This window comes from Nymphalis io, chromosome 19 (genome assembly GCF_905147045.1).
Source record: "Nymphalis io chromosome 19, ilAglIoxx1.1, whole genome shotgun sequence".
In the NCBI taxonomy this organism is placed as follows: Eukaryota; Metazoa; Arthropoda; class Insecta; order Lepidoptera; family Nymphalidae; genus Nymphalis; species Nymphalis io.
Window position 1 is genome coordinate 7,823,835 of NC_065906.1, and position 22,811 is coordinate 7,846,645.

At 31.5% G+C, this 22,811-nt stretch overlaps 1 protein-coding gene across 4 annotated transcripts in view; it reads right to left on the reverse strand.

Moving 5' to 3' along the window:
* Positions 1 to 22,811, reverse strand: part of LOC126776013 (protein doublesex) — a 179,552-nt gene that overhangs the window by 34,432 nt on the left and 122,309 nt on the right. For 3 of the 4 annotated variants that reach the window (XR_007669924.1, XR_007669926.1, XM_050498264.1), the window contains one exon: positions 20,286 to 20,497. The exons of the other annotated variant lie outside the window; for it this stretch is intronic. Coding sequence is in view for 1 of the 3 variants with exons in the window: in XM_050498264.1 (XP_050354221.1) it covers positions 20,310 to 20,497 (188 nt within the window). In the remaining 2 variants the exon portion in view is untranslated. The remainder of the gene's footprint in view (positions 1 to 20,285; positions 20,498 to 22,811) is intronic. 4 annotated transcript variants of the gene reach the window in all.

Consider the following 22,811-nt stretch of genomic DNA (forward strand, 5'->3'; position numbering starts at 1 on the left):
GGTATTACTTATAAACGTAGCGTAGCGGTTGTTTAGTTACGCATTAATTTCTCTCTTTCTGTCATAATTGACATTCAAAAGAAGAAGACACAGCATTGTTTAACCAATTAACATTCGTCGATTATGACTTATACACTAATTACCTACTTATTTATTGTCTCATTTTATCCTGTTTTTATGTAATTAACATGTACGAATAAATAGCCTTGTTCCAATCGAAATATATTTATTTTTACATGCTTAGCATTATGCAAAATAACTAATTTATTTATTATATTTAGAAGACTTATAATTTGATGCCCATAATTATCATAGATAGATTTACGGAAATGACGTTAGTTTTAAAAATGCAGCACTTTTTTAATTCTGCATTATCACGAAAAATGAAAATATTGATTTGATTACAGATACCGGCACAGGTGAAATAAAATAAAATAGATAAATGAAGAATTAAGAAGGCTTGTTTAAATAGCTTACTGTGTTATAATTGTAAACAGCTGTTACTATAGCGCTCTTTATTTTAGTAGATGGCTTTTCACGCTGTAAATTAATTTGTAAATTTTTTTAGGTAAGCAGTTCAACGATATCTATGTTTCAGTTAAGACGTTCATGACCTTATTGATGTAAATATATTTCATTTAAAGTTTAATATATTATACATAATTTTTTGTAAGACAGTCACAATCGTTATCTTAATATTATTAACTGAATTTCAAAAATGACCAACGCAGTAATTTTTCCTTCTTCATTTTAATCATTTTATGACTAAAGAGCTGGAGTGTTTTTGGGTATATGATTTATTTATGTTTCACATCGAAAACAATTAAAATTAAGGATATTTTGTAGAAGTCGATTTAAAAAAAAATGTTCTGCCTCATTGATTTCATACAAATGTGTACGTCCTTTTTTACAATTTCAAAACGCTGCCAAGCGACAATTCAGCTCTACCATGATAGCAGATGCGGGCTTCAATCTTTCTTATGGCACTATTATCACTATTAATAATGTCTGCCACATGAGCAAATCATATAGAAATTTTGTTCGTCAGCTCCCTAGCCTATTAAAATTCCCGTGTTTTTTGCAGTATATATATATATTTTTAATTTTAAAAATAGAACACCATTTAATTTTTTTTAAATTATATAATTATCTGAGCCAATTATGCCGACTACACTACGGCTGAGAATAAATAATCTTTCAAGTCCAACGCATTCACAATTAAGATATTATAATAAAACATGAAGATTGGTGGTAGGACTTTGTGCAAGCTCGTCTGGGTAGGTACCACCCACTCATCAGATATTCTACCGCAAAACAGCAATACTTGATATTGTTGTGTTCCGGTTTGAAGGGTGAGTGAGCCAGTGTAATTACAGGCACAAGGGACATAAAATCTTAGTTCCCAAGGTTGGTGGCGCATTGGATATGTAAGCGATGGTTGACATTTCTTACAATGCCAATGTCTAAGAGCGTTGGAGACCACTTACCATCAGGTGGCCCATATGCTCGTCCGCCTTCCTATTCTATAAAAAAAAAAAAAAAAAATCAGATATGCTACCGCAAAACAGCAGTACTTGGTATTGTTGTTCCGGTTTGAAGGGTGAGTGAGCCAGTGTAATTACAGGCACAAGGGACATGAAATCTTAAGTACTTAAGGTTGGTGGCGCATTGGCTATGTAAGCGATAGTTGACATTTCTGAAAATGCTCATGTCTAAGGGCATTGGTGACCACTTACCATCAGGTGGCCCATATGCTCATTCAAGGCGGATGAGATTTTTTTTTATTCTATAAAAGAATAAAAAAAAATGCCGTGTTGTTACAGTAGAGTATAGGGTCGACGGTATTGCGAAAAGTCTAAGGGTTTGTTAGATGTATCTGTCAACACCATTCAACATTAAAGCACCTGAACGGCTGTCGAAAGCATACCATTCTAAAGGATCATTATCATAACTCGTAGAAGCTTGTTTAATCCTACTTTATAAAATGGGATGAAAGCTCATGATTAATAAATCCGACGAAGACGGATTTATATATGTGTTTCAACAAAAATACATAAGAGATTGTTTCGATTAATGAAACATGTTAAAAAAGAGTTTTTATACTTGTAAAATATAATATTATGCATGCTTAGAATTAAAAAAAAACTGCATATAATTACGTCACAATCGTTGCATTATGATTCGTTCTTGAATCTTTATCTTAAACAAACATATAAGTTTTTAGGCTCCTCCTACTAATAATATAAATTTTGTAATATATTACTATAAGTTTAATTAGTTAAAAATGTTTAATAAACGTTCGGCTGCTGTGATGTGTAGGATTGAAGGTGCGAAAAGTTTACGATTATTTAAAAATATTCTTATCTTTTACTTGGCCGTATAACGAATAATATCGTTATGTCAGTTTACAATAAAAAAATTGTTTTTTGTTTTTAATTATTAGAAGTCATTTAGTTCCATACTGCACTGTTAAAACGTTATGGCAACTGTTAATTTTTGTAGTGTATAGTCTGTCATGACCAACTGACATCTGTCAGTTAATTAATTATCGAAGGTTAAAAAAAACAATAATGGTTATTCCCTAAAACATCGGAATATTTTACTATCAATTCTTTTAGATTAAAGAACAAAGGTAGGTTTTAATATATTTAACACCTGTACAAAAACCTTTCTATAAATATTATAAAAAGGTCAAACACATCAATAGCAGCTACCTACCAAACGGACGGAGGCCTTTAATTGATGTATATTTGTATTTCTTATGAACTTACGTGTGAGACAGCGAAATTTATGTTGTTTCTTTAGCTGTTAATAAAAGTAATTTATTTTAAATGTTCTAGTTGCCGACTTTGTTCAAATAAATGTATCGATAGTTTTTGACATTTCCATTAAACTTTTCACTAAAAACTTAGCTAGACATAATGCAATTTTATTATTATACATTCTGTGATATCCATGTAACGTTCGTACAAATTAGTATACGATTTTTTTTTCTAAAAATCTGAATTGAATTCTAAGCATTCGAATCCTTGCAATAAAAGTTGAATTAATTTTTAATAAAAAGAAAAATACAAGGTTGAACCGATGAAATATGTATTTTTTTATCATTATTAATATTATATCTGTATTTAAGTAAAACTATCAATGCAAGACATCCAAATAAATTTCATTATTCTTGTGTATGCAAAGAGCAACATTATATATTATCTTTCCCGTATCTTTGCAGTCGCACTAACAAAAAACCAGTTCAAACATGTTGTAACGATAGTTACATTGGATAGAAACAATTTAAAAACTAATTTAGGTAAATCAAGGTACGAAGTCAAGTACCTTAGAAACAGAGAAAAACCCGTCCAACTGCAACTGTACCACGTATCGTGGCAAGAATTCAATTCTCGATTTTTACTTTTTTTATAAGAATCTAGAAGTCACGATTAATAAATTACTCGGCTTATTCTCACTAACGAAACTAAACTGGAATTATAAATAGCGAACTACTACGAATAATTAGGTTTATAATTGTCACGTTGTCGATCGCGAGCCAGTAGGCCACTGGTTCGACGGCTGGTCGGTCGAAGTGAGTCCAGTGACCACTCCACTTAAATATCCAAGTTCAACTCGCCACCTGTTGCTATGCGCGCTGAGTGGTTGGTGCAAGGGACAGAAGATGCACCTCACTTCTTCCCACTTGTAACGGTCGATATTTTTTACATTTACATTCTTGTTCTTCAAGTGCCATCTTGATTATTTAATGGTGTGTTAATTCGAACCTTTGACACGGTATTATTACATTATTATTTATAATCGGATTTTTTTAGTGACATGGCAATGCAAATTTATAAAAACATATAAATACTTTTTGAAACAACGTCAGAAAATCACACTTATGAAAATTATTATTTTAATTATTGTGATTTCTAACATAAAATTATAATAATATATTATTTTACACCAAAATAATTGGTACTCAAATGTTCATCTAAAATTCGTTACTGTATAAAAATAAATGTAAATATTACAATAAATATTTAAAATCACATACTTTCTTAATGTCATAAATCCTTTTTTAATGTCATAAAGTAAAACCGCTAACGGTTGTTATCTTGGCCCTATATATTTGCAACTTTGTTGCAATAACGTTTACACAACCAAAGAAGGCAGTTGGAATGCTATCCGCTATCCTTTTTATAACCATTACCGTCAACTTCAAAACTGCGTTTGATACGAGAAAGAACAAATGGAAGTATTGAGTATAAATAAAAAGGAAATTGCTTCAAATTGAAAATCAATTGCTCTTTAATGTACATAAATTTATTAAAAAAAAGTGGTGCCCAGATTATATTTAAAAATTATTTTAGTGAATTTAAGTTTTGGCTGTATGCATTAAAAAAGACGTTATATTATACGTTAACAAACGGAAGTTAAAAAAAAACTACTAATTATGTTTTACCGCCAGTCACAGAATTCGATTTTCGAATTAGTCGAGCTTGGTTTGTTTTGTTTTGCCAAAAAAATAGTGTGGGCGCTCAGCTCAGTCTTTTTCAATATTGATATTATGTTCGTGCAAGGATTCCGCGCAGCTCGTAAAGTCTTGATTTTATGTTGACTTGGTATAATTTAAAGCTATTTTACGACTAATGCGAGTTCGCGATATGCAGCTTAGTATTGGAGAATATTAAATGAGAACTAAGTAAAACTGATATATGGGGAGCTATAGATTACGTCGAGTAGGCGAAAGACAACTTCGATTATGAGCGCAAACTGATCTAGATACCGTAACATTTAATTAATATTAAAATTTAAATATTGCAAAATATTTTTATCCTAGTTTATATAATTTTATGTATTTTTGAAAAATATATAATTTATAAAGAATGTTTTTTAATCTTGGAGTTAATTCTGTAACGAACGAATAAGAGCATTTACGAATGAGAGCTGGTTCGAAATCAGTGTAATACTTTTCCGCCAAGGTACTTTTGCTATAGTATGTGTACACATATATAAAAGAATAACTGACTGACACATGATAATTTGCATACGGGTTCGTTTTATGTCGTAGTTTAGTACTAAGGAAGGATTTTTGAAAATGTAGCTCCTAAAGTGTCGAACAAATGGACTGACAAGAAAGCGAGTTAATAGTATTGTAATTGTGATTTTCAAGTTGATTCGGGAAGTTCGTTTCATAAATCGATAAACGAACAAACAACCTACACGAAAGCGACTTATGATTAATTTTGTTAAGGATTCAAAGATTTTAACGATAATAATAATTATGTACTTAAGTTTATGTACTTAATTTTCTCCGTTTGTTTTATTCTACGTGTACTCGGTGTCTTCACTTTTCCTTCATGTTCTACTTATATATAAGTTTTTATTAATCTCTTTCGTCCGTTTATACGATCGAGTAAAATTAAAATTTAAATAAAATTCTTTGTCTTTTCCGTAATCCGTAACAACCTGTGAATGTCCCACTGCTGGGCTGAAGGCCTCCTCTTCCTTTTTGAGGTGAAGGTTTGGAGCTTATTCCACCACGCTGCTCCAGTGCGGGTTGGTGGAATACACATGTGGCAGAATTTCAGTAAAATTAGACACATGCAGGTTACCTCACGATATTTTCCTTCACCGTTAAGCACATGAAAATTCAGTGGTGCTTGCCCGGGTTTTGTTGGTCATGAAAGTTTTTTGAACATCCTCAATTTTTAAAGAAAAAGCTATGGAAATTAGTATCAATATATATATATATATATATATATATATATATATATAATATAAATTCTGAATTATGATGCGAGCGAAGACACGTTAAAAGCGTTAGTTTAAAACATAATACAAAGCGAAAGGAATGTTGCAACTCCTATTTTTAGTTTTTTTACATGATGGTATTTTCTGATTTTATTTTTAAATTTGATATTAAGTCAATATAATTTGAAAGTATAATACTAAAATTATCACTAAAATTGCAAGTATAAACAATTTATCACTTTTGTTAGGGTTATCATGTAACACAAAAATTACGATTGCAATATTTATGATCCTTTATATCTTATTTCGCTTGATTACTCTGACATTCGTATTATGTAGAAAATACTTTTATCATCTATGGTTTTTTATTATAAATATGTCCAAACAAACAAATAAACAGCTCGTGTTTATCATAATGCATTCCTTTATCGGAATTGAAACATTTTTATATATATTTCTTTTATTTGCTCACATACACCTGTATTTAATAATTATTATAGTCTTGTGAAATGTGTCTTATTTTTTGTCCTAATTTTTTTTTAGTTTAATTGTTAGGATTTTTTGCTTAGAATATTATATTTTTAGTTAAGCGTTTATATAAAACGAATAAAGTCACATTATTATACAACTTCATGGTCATAATTGTATGATGATAATTTTAATTATTTATAATTTAAAAATGGACGTAATTTGACAGCACAGATAATATATATATTTTGGAATTTCAAATTCAGACAGATCTTAAAAAAACATAGATGTTTCAGGTCAAGAAGTCGATTATGAAAGAAAGAATTCTGCGTGTGAGTGTGAATGTACTCGTATGTATATATGTATGTATGCACATATGCTCGATGATTATAATTATTTTGATTTAAAAATAGATAATGTACTAGAATCTAATAAGACACAAGAAACACATCACATCTCTTTCTCATTGTAGGTAGATAAAGCTCTTGTAACTCGCAAAGATAAAAAGCGGTCATGTGCGAGCGAAACTGGTTCAGGCACGTTTTGTGTCCGGTAGTTTTTCTATTAACTCAAATAAAACTTAGCCTTATACTACATATCCTTATAAAGGAATCAGCAATTTAAAGAATAATTATAGACGTAGATAATTAAAACATTGAAAATAAAAAATAATTTGAATTTCGAACAGCCTGTAACTGTCGAACTGACAGCTGACGGTTAAGTCTTTTTCTCTTTATGAGAACTAGGGTTGGAGCTTTATTCACCACGCTGCTACAATGTTTTACCACCAAGATTAATAATAAATAAACATCAAGTACATGAAAGTTCAATTTCTTCCCGGGTCTAAATTTAAACTCGCAATCTTTACTGAGCCACCTCGGCCATTTCACCACTTAAAAAATAGCGATAATTTTAAATCTTACTCTTAGTCTATATTAAGCCCTAAAAATCATTTATTCTAAGAATGTTATTGTCCAACATCAGCTTAAAGCTCTGTTATATTAAATTAGATTAGGTACGGTTATATAACACATTTTGTTTTAATAGCGTACAAAACCAAATCATTTGTTGTAAAACAAATCTAATGATTTATGCATTGTTTACATCATGAATTCGTTTTTACAGTTAACTTTAAAAAGTAATGTAACATCAGCAAACAATACAATTTACACAAAAATCTTCAACGTTCCTAAAATTGATCTCTGTGGAACGCCCGTCTGGTACAAACCCAGTACACTTCATTCCATTAACGAAGATTTGTAGAGTTTTTCTGATAGAAGTATAAAGCAATAGGATCCAGAGATTTCACATTGATACTGTATTTTTCAAGCTCATAGAAAAACGTTTTGTGTGCCACACAATCGAACGCTTTGAATAATTTGACTCAAATCCAATAGAAACAGCATGCTGCGATTTTTTCAACACGTCTTAATTATGTTTGTATAGTTTTGTCGTTTTACAGAGGTAGTTAAACCGCGTCCAATGGAAAAACAGATTCTCAATAATATTTATAAAATAATTAAATTAGTTGGTAATACGGGTATGTATGAACACATTGATAAGTATATATTGTGTATAGAAATATTGGCGTGCCTCTACTGTGCAGGTATCTTAACTACTGTATCTATTTACTAATCTTTAGGTATATTTATATAACGTAGTTTTAGTAGTAATTCGCCCGTTGATAATAGTTAGCATTAAAGCATTGTCAATCCATATTTTTTTTAAATAAACCTGAAATAATAGTTACGAACTCAGAGCCTTATTATTTTAATTACTTTCGGTACGTGATGAATTCTGGTTTCGTGTTTTCTTTTTTTATTCTTAAAATATAATTTTACCTCGTGGGAGGGTTTTGAGCCCCCACCTCGGTATCATCTCCCGTAACAGCCTGTGAATGCCCCACTGCTGGGCTAAAGGCCTCCTCTCCTCTTTTTGAGGAGAAGGTTTGGAGCTTATTCCACCACGCTGCTCCAATGCGGGTTTCCATCAACCCGGTATCATCTGCTCGTTAGTTATTCTACCGGGTATAATGATGATTCTATGAACATCTTAGATTAGTTTCCGTTGCGCATTATAAGAAATCCTTACCAATTTTATACAAAAAGTTTTACAGAAAAAGTGAGTTTCTTTGATACGCTTTCACGTCTTATTTACTTAATCGTTCATCGTTAATGTTTTCATTAGTTTTGCAAAAGAAAAATAACATAAGGTACCTTGTTAGGTACTCCCTCGCTACGCAGGCGAAATCGCGTTCAGAAACTGGTGATTTATATATCCTGCAGTACCAATGTAAGGGGAGAAGGGATGACTCACTTTCAGTTGGCACATTTAATTACCCCTTCTTATACGAAATTCGTAGTCTAAATAATAAAAATATACGGTCAATGTTACCCATTTTATTTTTAACATTCGATCAATGTTCTATATTTAAATCCAATACGCATAAAAAAGGTTTGATTATTGAAAAAAAAAAACTACGCAATCATTCATCATTTTAAGTATCGGATGAAAATTTAAATGGCAGTGTCACTGCTATTATTTCAAAATAATTGAAGGAATCATGTGCTATCACGATTCCACGAGATTTATGTGAGAAGCAATAAATTAGACCCCTTAAGTCCGCGAGCTAAATTATGGAGGAGCTACACTTTGCGAAACCTTAAAGGGTAACAGTATTATTTCGGATAAATGTGTATTTTTTTTTCACCTGGAGTAGTTTGAAAATAGAAAAACAGAAAAGAATAAATTTCATATAAATAATGGAAATAAGTACATTTACTTACAGTACTCTCACCTATTTAACTATCATCTTAACATAAATTGTGTAAAGTATTAAGTTATTTTTTATAATATGGTAGAGTCACCAACATGAGGTTCTTTTTTGTTTCAGCATTCTAGTGCTAAATTACTCAGCCGGATAATCTCTGATTTCGTCCTTCCTATCTATAATAATTAAAGAGCAAAAATGTTTTTTTATTTGTTAATCTTAGAAACTTTTTACGGCTACACGTAATAATTCCAATGTCTAACAGAACCCTAAAAGCAAGATACCATGACCTACCTTGATATTCAACTTGTAGAATCGACATAATGCTATGTTATGATTTTCGTACGTCGTTATAAAATTGAATCGATTTTACAAATTACTTAATAACTGCTTAAACTGCTATGAATGTATCTGGGGAGGTCCAACCTATCAATAATGAAAGTTTTTTCTTTATTTCTGGGTGCGAACGACGGCCGTTGTGATACAAGTTATAATTATTTACGCGTAATAAGACATGACCATTAATTTAATATTGACGTATATTATAGAAGTATTTTAATATATGTATTCATTAATAAGAAATATATTTGGGAAGGATAAATCGAAGTAAGTTGACGTTATCTAAGCTATATAATAGCTAAGCGGTATAATGTCCTTTTGACCGAATAACGGCCACAGCGATCTCAAAGACTAGGCTCTAGGCTCTATTCCGTTTTTGTGCGGAGGGGTGGAATCCGACACAACGGGAGATATATCAGGACCAACAGATTTATATATAATATTTTTCGAGGCATGGGTATGTATTCACCAACTATTAACCCCGGTTTGCTAAGTTCCGCAGCCTTATAAGCCAGCCAGAACCAAAATAACGTACAGACCGCATAGAAATGTGCGCAGCAACACCAGTTCTGTGCACCACAATATTTCCATTGTCATTTCTAAAGTTGAATTAGAGCGAAAAATTAAGATATTTCTTAGATACCTGCATTGTTATTATTTAATAGTAAAGAGTAAGTGTTGGGCAAAGTATATTTTGTATATCGATATACTATAATATTACTAATATACCATAATATATGGCATATTGATGACGATATGATGATATTACCATAGACCATAATATTTTTATATTATGCAACGCATGACATACAATACTTGGCAAAACATTGACATAGAATAAGACATAATTATTACTGGAAATTAGCTTATTAGAAATATTTTATAAGGAGTCATTGACAATTCAAATATGATATTTTAGTTAGTTTTAATGGTTAATAAAGTCGACTAGGTGACTAGCTTGTTATGTTTTCATAGCTCTTTTGAATGTTAGACGATGTTTGACGCTGAAGTAATAAAATTTGCTTATATTATGTTTATGATATATTTACGGATTTTTATTACTTGTGTTAGTGTTTTGACATAAAATATAAATTCTAAATTTAAATAAAGAAATCTAAGAACACAAGCTAAACACGGAACAAACGTAATCCCAAAAGTTATTTATTAATTAAGCGCGTTAAAAGAGCAAGTATCCTTAATTTTACAAGCTGTGTTCGTGCGAAATATTTATCACAAAACGAAGTCGCTCGAAAAATATTAAAAAATAATGAATATTTTAGACCATTTTTATTTGCGTTTGTCATATTTTTTTGTATATTCAAGTTCTTGCATTATTCTTATACGAAGTGACATGTTATGTTTTATTTTAATTAATAAATCACCCCTTCGAATTTTGTGTTGTACGTAGATTTAGCCCGATTCAAAACAAGTTTTTTCAATATATTTTAATTTATCAGGAAAAATATAAAGTGATTTCTTTTTTTAAAAAAGGCCAATTAGAGTTATTTATAAAGCCTGATGGGATCTTGTAGGTTCTGATTTAAATCTGGTGTTTGTACCACGGATAAATTTAAACAGCCTGACAATATTTTATGGTTTATTTTAAGTACGTTTTACGACAGCAGACGGGCTGGTGTGCCTGTCTAGATTTTAGAGCTCGAATAGTTCTAAGAGATAAAGCTATAAACGTCTTCGTTTTAAAGATAGGCTTAAGTACTTCACATAAATATTGTAACGACTCCGTTTTTTTTTATTTAAGTAAAGGAATGTATTTTAGTGTTGTCATTATAATTGTATTATTATTTAAATAAGAAATACATTAAGGAATATACAGATCATAATGGTTTACTACAAATTTCTGTTTGCACAATTTTCTAATTATAATTGCTTATAAATAATTTGATGCTATAATTTAAAGAATGGTAACACTTTCAAGTATTAATTAGCTTATAAAAAACAGGTTTGCTCAGTTACACGCTCGTTATGACGGGTAAGCGGTAGCTCGCATAACTCATGCAAACGTTGCAACTTAACCCCGCAAACGCAAGTAGCCAGTGTAGTGCAGTGATTTGAAAAAAATAAGTTTTTTGTAGCAGGCAAACCTATCACTTTACCGATATAATAAAAAAAATTAGCAATTAAAAAAAAATGTATTAAAGAAGTTTTGCCAATTACGGGTAACATCTTTATCCTCTGTTTTATATATATATTTTTGAGGCTTTTGTTTCGTTTGTATAGTCACTGACAGATGGAGACATATGGAGATGCCTTAAGTCCGGTAGTTTTGCTTACGAATGGTAGAACTGTTTACGACACGTAATTTAAAAACGTCCCAATAAAAACGTTATGCTTAGCTAAGCGAAAAAACTTATAGAAACGACTTTAACGGGCATAAGTGTACTCAAAATCAAACCAATTGACCTGAACTGACTTTAAAAAGCCAAAACTCTTAAATAATTAGGAATAAAGATGTATGGTTGAAATTGGAATTTATCCAAAGGTCACTGACATTTTCATTTGTTTAACTTGCGTTTATAATTCATCTCATATATCATCGCAATATAAATATGAATTAAGCCTTCCTGAATATTACCCAACATATAGTGAACTATCGTAGTGGAATAAGGTCCAAATCTCCTCAAAAGGAAATGATAACATCGCCCAGCAGTGGGTCAATTTTGGGCTTTTACTTTTTAAGAACTTAGCTTTACTTGAACAATTAATTCAACTCCGAGAGCCGAAATAGCCTAATGCTTAAAAAGCGTGAATCTTCTTAACTGATGATCGTGGGTTCAAACCCGGGCAAGCACCACTGCACCTGCTTAATTTGTGTTTTTATAATTTATCTCGTACTCGACGTTGAAGGAAAACATCGTGAAGAAACCTGCATGTGTCAAATTTCATTGAAATTCCATCACACGCGTATTCCACCAACCAGCATTGGAGCAGCGTGATGGAATAAGCTCCGAACCTTCTCCTCAAAAAAGGAGAGGAGGCCTTAGCACAGCAGTGGGACATTCAGTTACTTGGTAATTCAAATCGCGATATTAAACAAATGCTTATATTAAAACAAAGCCAGATAACCCGTTGTTATAGATGAATAATATAGTGCGTCATTTTGTCTCTCTTAGCTGCAAGGTGAGGCAGTTTTATTTTATAAAAACCTCTCCCGAAACCCAATCCCTCTGAAGGGAGATCACCGACGATTCAATCATGATTTAATTATGTATGACATACTAATGTGCAAATAAAAACAGGTTGTGATACGTAAGACATAAACACCTTTTTTAAATAAATTCAAAAAATGATAAGTTTGCATGTCTTTGATTTTTTCGAAAGTTTTATGCTGTCAGTGATAAGACTGTATGTAAAACATACGTAATTGGGCAATATTAAAAAAAAAACTTGTGACATTTTATTTCTATAATAATAATCATATATTTGTATATATTTCAATTATTTGTATATAAATTATTCGCTTTATTATATAAATAATACATTGAAGCCACGACTTTGTTTCTAGACTTTAAAGTTAAAAAAATATGGCGAAAATGTTTTTAATCTTATCCTATGGAAGTATCCTAAAGAGAATGAAGAGAAAAGCTCCATCACACTCGGAGAGGCCTTTGCTTAGCAGTGTGTACAGTGTATTCATATAATACAATACTTGCATTTAGACTATGGGACTATTTAAAAATCATATATTTCTACATAAATAATAAAGTCTTTAGATCTTTAAATACATTAAATATATTTTATTATATTTTTTTACACTTACCCTGTATTCGTTAGTAACGCTTAACAGATTATTTGGCTTACGAAATTATTTTTATATTTTGGTTTATAGACATTTATTTCTCATAAAGAATACAAAAAATTCACTTAAAATGAGAAATATACAATTTTATACGTTAATTTAAGTTAAAAATAAAGATAGTGTCTCGGATACAGTAAATTAAAGTAGTTAACAATATTAAAAAAGATGTAGGTAGTATTAGAAAAGTAATAATTACGCATGCTATAAAAACTTACAATGCAACGCATAGCAGTGAGACCACATTAACTGATATTTATTTTAGTAATAGTTACTTTGTATATATTTGATAAGGCGATTCTTGAATATTGTAAAACTTTCACTGTTTACAATTTCATCGGGTAACTTATTATAAATTTGCACTCCTTCGAACATTATATCCCTCTTTCCATAGTTAGTTCTAATTATTGGCAACTCTAATTTGTTTCGTCTCCTTGTGTAGTGTGTATGAGTTTTCTTATGAAAGTGTATTTGGGAGTGTATCTTTTGAGTGATTATTTTCCTAATAAGAATGCCAGTTTTAAGAGTGTATAGTTGATTAATGTTATGAATTTTGGTGTCTTTGTAAATTTTTTCAGTTTGTGTCAAATAATTGTATTTGTATAGTGCTTTTTATCATTGACATTTTCTCTGTAAGTGATTTTATAAATCATTGGAGAAAATAGATGTATTAAACCATTAGATTATTGTTAGTAGAGCTTTGTGTCAAGCCCGTCTGTGTAGGTACCACCCACTTATCATACTTTGTACCAAGCAGCAATAGTTTGTATGGTTTAGTTCGGTTTGATGTGAGTGAGTGAGTAACTACATAAGGGACATAACACTTCAGGTCCTAAGATTGGTGGTGCATTGATGATGTAAGGGGTGGTACCATCTGGTGACCCATTTGGCAGTCTGCCTTTCTATTACAATAATAAAACTATTTTATTATTTTAAAAAAATCGTATCGATTAGTAGAAGGTTTAATAAAGCCAAAGCCAATTTTTTAACGGGAAAACCAAATAATGTATTCATCAGATGCGGGATTTAAACCCAGGACCTCAGCATCTGCAACCGTACTAGCCAGACACCATTGAGGCCTTACGATCGAGTTTTGATTATATTATAATAAGTAAATAAATAATTATTTACTATAATTGGAATATAACTGAACCTAACAAGTTAATTGGAAAGAAGTCATTTTTCTACAGAAATTATTATTTTTATTTTTTAAACCATAAATATGTTGACTTCTATATAACACAGCATAACATTTTTAGTTTTGTTAGCGAAAAAGCGATAAAATAAATTCATTTATTAGACGTTCGCTACACAAAGGATCTTAACGCAGCGCCGCAGCTGCTTACTAATGTCAACAGTGACGTTTACGCGCGAAAAGTTTTACGATCGGTAGACACATCAAATATATAGGGCTGTGCCACATTATCGATTATGTGCAGAGTAGTGAGTAGCGATATTTTAGAGTGAATACTCGAATTTGATATTTTATTATATAACAATAGCTACTGAATATATTTAATATGAATATTAAAGTAAATAAAGTCTGTTGGTTCTGCGTGGGACCTGTTTTCGGTCGGGCTGGATTGTCGTCCCCTCGTATTGACTATGATATGGAAGTGTAGATGCACTGTGTGTTTACGCAAACACTTGTGCACTATAATATGTCTTGTGCGGTTGGCTAATCTCTCTTGAGATTGGCCGCTGTGGTTGAAATCGGTCTGGAAGATTATTATTTATTATTATTATTTATTTACAAACTTTTTACTTTCAATTTCTTGATTATGTCTGCGTTTATTAATTTCAAAATAGCATTGAGTATAATAACATTTAACAAACTTAAAGAACTTTTATTCTTGGAAATACAAGTAGAAAGATTCACATGTATCCTTTTTGGAATATTTATTGAAATCCTTTTTAATTCATCGACGTTTTTAAGCTCTTCACTAAGAGGTCCGTTTTACGATCGTCTCGTCTTGTAGCCGAGTTCCATTTTTAAAGGGGCCATTGCTTGTGGTAGGTCATTGGATTAACAACACATACACATAGTAAGAAAGGGATAAACCTACAGACATTCTTATGACGCCAACAGGTACGTCACATAAGAAAATATAAGTAATTAGTTTCAGAGCCATCGTATAATTCCAAAAACATATTAATCAGAAGGAAATTAATGCATAAAAAAGAAAAATGTTTAAAATTTTCCAACGTAAAGTCCGCTTATAATTTACGAGTAGCTCGCAATAAAACTTTTTGTTACGAAAAGCGGAGCTATAAAAATTCCGTCCCTTTCTGGCGTTGGTTTACGAGCGTGAAAATGCGAGATAGCTATATATTTCACCGGTAGTTTTATTACGTGATCCAACGTGCCGGCAGTATCCTTGTTTTAAAGACGGTATTATGTAGAACTGGCAGCTAGAGTTGCTTTAATGATGTACTAAGTTTTAACGAACGAGAATTCTATTCAAATCAATAATTAAAAATAAAAGGATTTGCATTTTTTTGGTTGAGGTTAAGTTTTATGCAATAAGAAAGTGAGGATGGATAGAAACAATTTTTATAGCATTCAATGTTTTTAAGATAAATATAATAAATTCTACTAAGGGCAGCAAAATTTTAACGCCAATGCACACAACAAACTATCAATTTTTATTACACTGCCAAAATATATACTAATATTATAAATGCGAAAGTAACTCTGTCAACAATGTCTGTTCGTCTGTTACGCTTTCACGGCTAAACCAATGAACCGATGGCTAAATTTTATACCTAGCACCAGAATTACAAGGACGAGCCGCGGGCGAAAACAAGTAATGTATAGTTTACAAAGAATAAAGCAAGGCGGATATTTATCAACTGAGGGTGTCCATCACAATTTGATCGCTTTATCATATTCTCTGATTTCGCTCCGGTCCCTTAATATAATAATATACTTAATATACTTGACAATTATGAGTCGGGGCCAATGTGTCAACGCCTGTAGCAAACGCTTCCATGGGATTAGTGTCAGTCTGCCGGGTATTTGCAATCCTGTTAATTAATTCGAAGGCTTAATAAGAATAGAAACGTCGACGGAAGGAGCTTCTAAATTATATCATTAGGCATAGTGAAAAAGCCTTTGGATAAGAATTTAGTTTTTTTAAAATTAAAAATAGGCGAATGGGCGAATAAGTCACCCGATGGTAAATGGTCAGCACCGTTCACAGACATTGGCGTTGTAAGACCAGCCATTATATTCTCCAATGCGCTTTCAACCTTAGACACTAAGGTGGTGTGTCCCTTGTGCCGCTGTCACTGGCTCACTTACCCTTCAAACCGGTAGAGTAAGTATGAGTGGATAGTATCCAGGCGGGCTATCACAAAATAAAGCTATCCGCGTTCGAAATGTGTAGCTTTTCGTTGTAAAATCTAACTAAAGGTTTGTTGCAGATAATTAACATTCGGTATAAGTAGTCTTCTTGATTAATTAAAAAAAAATATTTTTATCGTGGAAAGACAAAGATCTAATTGATTATTAATTGAACAATATTATAAAATTAACCTTCATTTTATATTATTTTTATTCCTTCGCTATTCAAGTATACATAGTTTTAACTATGCCTTAATAGTCAGTCAGAAAATTGCCTTTTATATAATTATATAGATTAAATAGATAAAGAGCGTGGATTAACACCAGCCTAAATTATAAGCGCTGTTTATCTGGTGCTTAGTAAGTCAATGACACAACATTGACTTACTAAGCACCAGCTAGCCAGCTTCTTCTTTCGAATGTCAAATCAATATTGACAGAAAGAGCGAAATCGGTGTTTAACTAAACAGTTGCTATGCAACGTAAAAATATAAACGAGAATTTTTAAAAGTTATAAGTATGATTTTTTATTAGTTGTGTAATAATATTCTAATACAGAATTTTATACATTGTATAATGTAGGCTCACAAAACACACTCAACTTTAATATAATCCCTATGTAGTGTCACTTATCTATGGATGGTGAGTCTGCGTTGAACACATTATGTTAAAAAGCCCTGCTCGTTATATATTATATAATACTGATGAGATACTTGTACTCTTGTAGTTCAAAAAACGGAAATGTATCATCGAGTTTTTGAATGCTTAATTTGTGTTTATTATTAATCTCGTACATAATAAATAAAAACGTTTCGAGAACAATTGCTTGTGATGAATGAAATTGTGCAATATACATATCTACAGAACATTTATAGGAAAGGAAGATTTGCCAAGCATAATATTGGTACATATAACGATATATACGGGCTGTAAATACTGTCCTGTACTGATAATTATGAATCTAGAGCTGAGATGGCCTAGTGGTTAGAACGCGTGAAGCTTAACCGATTATTGTGGCTTCAAACCCGGGCAAGCACCACTGAATCTTCATGTGCTTAATTTGTGTTTATAATTCATCTCATGCTTGACGATGAAGGAAAACATCGTGAGGAAATTTGCATGTGACTAATTTGATTGAAATAATACCACATGTTTATTCTACTAATCCGCATTGGAGCAGCGTGGTGGAATAAGCTCCAAACCTTCTTTCCAAAAGGGAGAGGAGGCCTTAGCCCAGCAGTGGGACATTAACAGGCTGTTACTTTATAGCAACATCTTATACATGTAGGTGTTGTCGTAATTCCATCCTGATTGCTAAGTATCTATATGTCCTTTTCTGTACTCCTGACACACACACGTATTATATGCAAAATTGGATAATGATCGGCCGACTAGTTAAATTAATACGCATTCACACACAAACTAACTTTCGCACTTATAATATTAATAAGGATGATAATTAATACAATTGCTAGAAAAAAGCACGAGCGTTGGCTTACTTTATTACACTAGATCTCAAACTATAAAAACTATTTAAAATCAAAATGATACGAGAATACAGTCACGAAGCTACTTATGTCTAATTAAGATTCACTTAAGCCATCGTAGATTAAAGTAATAGTCTATTAAGTTACATATTGTAGAGATATAATAAGTTTATCCAATTTATATCGAGTACTATTAAATAAGAGGAATTTTATATAATACTATTTACCAGTTCCGACTTAGCACAGGTAGAATAAGGCACATAAAAAGTTTAAATTGAAGGACAAATATATGAAGAAAAACTATTTTTTTTAGACTAGGAACAACTCACTTAAGTTTCATATCAATTTTACTTGTGGTGGTACGGCTAGGCTGGAAATTCTATTGTCACGGTAGCATGCGAAAGCGATCCCGTGGCGCTTCTCGTTAAGACGGAAAGGGTACCGCTGGTTTTTATTGGGTTTTTCGATGTTCGGGGCGCACTCGGCGCCTTGGACACCGGCGAGCCCCACATACCCCCCACTTATTATTGTCGTGTTCAAGTTTGAAGTATGTGTGAGCCATTGTAACTACAGGCACAAGTTTCCAAGGTTGGTGGCGTATTGGCGATGTAAGGAACAGTAAATATTTCTTGCGTTGCAATGAACCACGTAACATCAGGTGTGGTGCCTGAATTTGCCTATCATTCAAAATTATATAACTATAAATACACAGATGATTAAATATGCTACATATTTTAATAACATATAATTTATTTTTGTATGTACATTACATTACATGGCATTCCATATATCAATATTTCATTGACTTCAACGATTGACAATTGGAAACGACGTTATTTATTTATAAGCGATTCTTCGGAACTACAAAATAAATTATCATTTTAATAAGAAACTTTCTATTTTTAATTTATTGTTGTTTCGATCGTCAATATTATAGTAGAAAAATATATTTTATTTCGTCTTTATGTCTATCCCGCTGTGTCGAATTTCAATATAATAAAATTAAAAAAAAGTAATATGTATGCATTTTAAAATTAGAACTACGCATATTAAAGTTAAAATAATTATCGGTTCGCTATCCGTAACCAGTTCGAGATGGGCGTTGTTGCTACATTTTAATGTCACCTCAGAGTTTATGACCTAGGAATAAGCCGTAGTACTATTATCCGTATGAAAGTGCGCGGTATTGTTTGCACTATTTTATTAGTAATAACTTGAAGGAGAGTGGTCTTTATACGCTACACGTCTAGCTTTATTGTTATCACCGAAAGATTTTATAACCTATCATGCTCTGTATTAATGATGTCGTTAAGGCGTTTCGGTGGCAACTTCCTTTGTGCTGTCACAGGTGTTATATCAATATTATTTGCAGTTGTTATAATTTACGAATGCAATGAAATTAAAATATCCTATAAGAACATTTAACTGTCATTGTGTTCTATATTTAAATATTTGGAAACAGACAGTTTAAATTATTTTATTAGATATCGTTGCCAGTGTTGTTTAAAACGTGTTTATTTTTCATTATTTATTTATTATCGTGTTATTACACATATTAAATTATTTTCAGTACGTGTAAATATTGTATCATCTTGTTTGTGGTATGAATGTAATTTTGAATATTTAATAATGAATGAATAATAGTCTACTTATGTGTACTAAGTAACTACACGTAACAAAAATGAAACCTTAGTGCATCAGAAGCATTTTACGGAAACTTTAAATATTATAGAAAAAATATTCTGAATACGTTAAATCTTCAAATTATACCCTCATCGTGATTAAGAACATTTTATTATATAGTTGCTAGTGCAAATAATAAGAGTATGGTGTTACATAGTTTCCCTGCATTTCCAATTAAGAAATTTAATTAGAAGATTATAAAGGTAAGAAGAATAATAGGGAGATAATTTTGTAACAATTTTTTGGCTGCCAACATCGAACAATCTATGCTAGGTAACACTTGAAATTCTAAGTTATAAACAGTAAGCTCTCTCACTTCCAAAAATACTTCTGGAAGTTTCCATTTTAGTCTCAATTGTACTATAATGTTGAATGATTATAAGTACATAATATAATTTTAGCATTTTCACTGTACTTAAAATATTAATAATATATATTAGATATATTTTTATGTTAATGTATGTATTTTTGTTTTTAGTCAATATTATCGATCGATATACCTTAAGATAAAACTTGAGGCAGGTTGACTGACACTTAACTAATGTTTAACTGTTAATGTTTTAATGTTTAAATGTTACTATAAAATTAAATGTGCAATGAAGTAAGATCACGTTAATTTTTTCAGTGCAGACCTACCTGACGTGGCGCAGTGTCGCATCGCTACAAGTGCGCGGGTGGTGGCGAGTGGCGCGCGGCGAGCGGCAGAGGGAGTAATTGTGGCCCGTATTCCGGCGCGAGCACGTACCGCGGCGAACAGCACACACCGTACGTGCGCTTCCGCGCCTGCAGCTCGAGCAGCGAGCATAGCGACCGCTCGTATAGCTGCCACTGATGGACCACCCAGTGTGCTGCAAGCGTATACTCCCATTAGGAAATATAGACTTAAGAAATGTCACAGAACGGTAAGCATAGTGAAGCCATCATCTCTAAGGGTGATAATCAAACGATATTTTGACTAAATTTTAAATCTCTTCATATTTTGTATTTTCAAAAATCCTTTTTTTTAATATATTCAACTATGCTTATCGCGCTTGGACCTTATTCTTCTTTATTTAAATTAAGAATGAACTAATATATAAGCATACCTTCGCAATGCAGTAACGGGTATTAATTGACATTGCGGGTAAATACAAACTACAAAACTAATAAATTGATTGCCTTCGCACGTATGAGCATATAATTTTTGTTTGGACTACCAATAAAAGATGATGCGTTTTAATTACTCAGACCGATGAATATACATCAATACATCACATCGAATGAACGTGAAACTCTCCAAAATTCGTTATCAAATTGTCGTGTTAAGTAATATAGATATCCGTGATCGTTGTGGTCACGCGATTCACCTGTTCATGCATCTCCTTTCGGCATTAAGCTTAACCGACAAGGCGATTTAAATGTTAACCTGCCCTTCATTACGACGAGAGAAGTATTGAATATATTCGCATGTATAATTAATATATTTTTATCTCGATGATTAATATGTTTCAATAATTTTATCTTAATTCAATACAATGAACTTCATAAGGATAAGCATATAAGCTTAGTACAATAATTAATATTTTGCGTTACTACGTATATAGAAAACTGACAACTTAACTGCCTGGTTGTCTAGTGGCTAGCTAATGTGACTGCAAATTTTAAAGTCCAGGTTGCAAATACAATAAAAAATATTGGGTTTCACAAAATCTCACTCCAATTGTTACACTCCTGATGTTATTTGATATTTAGAATGTTAAGAATGAAATCGCAGCTTTGCTGATTGGCAAATGTGCCATCTGATGGTAAGTAGTCACCACCGCTATCATATCTTATCACTGTAAGAAATATAAACCATCCCTTACATCACCAATGCGTCACCAACCTTGGGAACTATAATGTTATGTCCCTCGTACCAGTACACTGGCTCACTCTCAACACGTTAGAACACTTTACCGCTTAAAATAAATTAAAGAAACAAAAATCAGAAATAAAAAAAATATAGGAATTTCAAATGCCCAATTAAAGAAAAATATTTTTTTTATTATATAAAATAAATAAAAAACTTTATAGTGGAAAGGTGATTTTTGGTTATTAAAGCAGACTAACAAACATTATTATGCTTCCCATTTATGAAATATTAGTTAATAAATAAATAATTAAAAATATATTAAGTAAAATAATATGATTACGTAATTTGATATTAAACAGAGTTTTTAAAATTTAAATAACTTTGATTTAAGATGACACCGGTGTGAGATTAGTTCCTGTTTAATTTCGATTTGGAAAATTGGTAATCTAGCATATGGAGTTTTATTTTTATACATTTTAATCAATAACTTTGTCAATTTTATATATTTCTATAACGCATTTTTAAATCAAATTATAGAAAAAGGAACTATTTAGATTTTTTTCGAGCATTGTTTATTTGTACGGGTAAAATCATGCAATTTTTTTAAACCCGTTTCACCCAACCGTTTTTAGAAACATTAGGTACCATAAAATCAATTATACCATAAATATTAAAAATACTTCAAAACGTCAAAATAAAAGTTCATAAAGGCTCTGTTTAAGGTTAACTTACTTTTAATTAAAGTAAAACATGTCAGCTATATTTTATCAGTTAAACGAAAAAGTTTTTATACATATAATACTGGCATAGCAACAACGCTTAAGGTCAGCTCACAATGAATTAATCTTTTTTCTTACTTACAATATAATTGTAATCATGTTATTAGTTCTTTTATATTATAACAAGCTTTTATTGAACACGAAATTTTTTTTAGATGAAATTTTGATGAAATTATCACAAATTAATTTAGCTAATAGAATTGACATTTCAGATTCTTATGGTATACATGACACCCAGGATTGGATGCAGACGAACTCCTCAATAGCCAATAGCATAGATGATATTTTGTATATAAAAGCTTGTTTTTATATTATTCTACTATTTCTTTGTATTATGAGGATTTTTATTTATAGAAGAGGTAGGTGGGCGAGCATATGGGTCACCTGATGGAAAGTGGTCACCAACGCCCATAGACATTGGCATTGTAAGAAATATTAACCATCGTTTAAATTGCGATTACGCCACCATCTTTGAGAACTAAGATGTTATGTCCCTTGTGCCTGTAATTACACTGGCTCACTCACCCTTCAAACTGGAACACAACAACACCA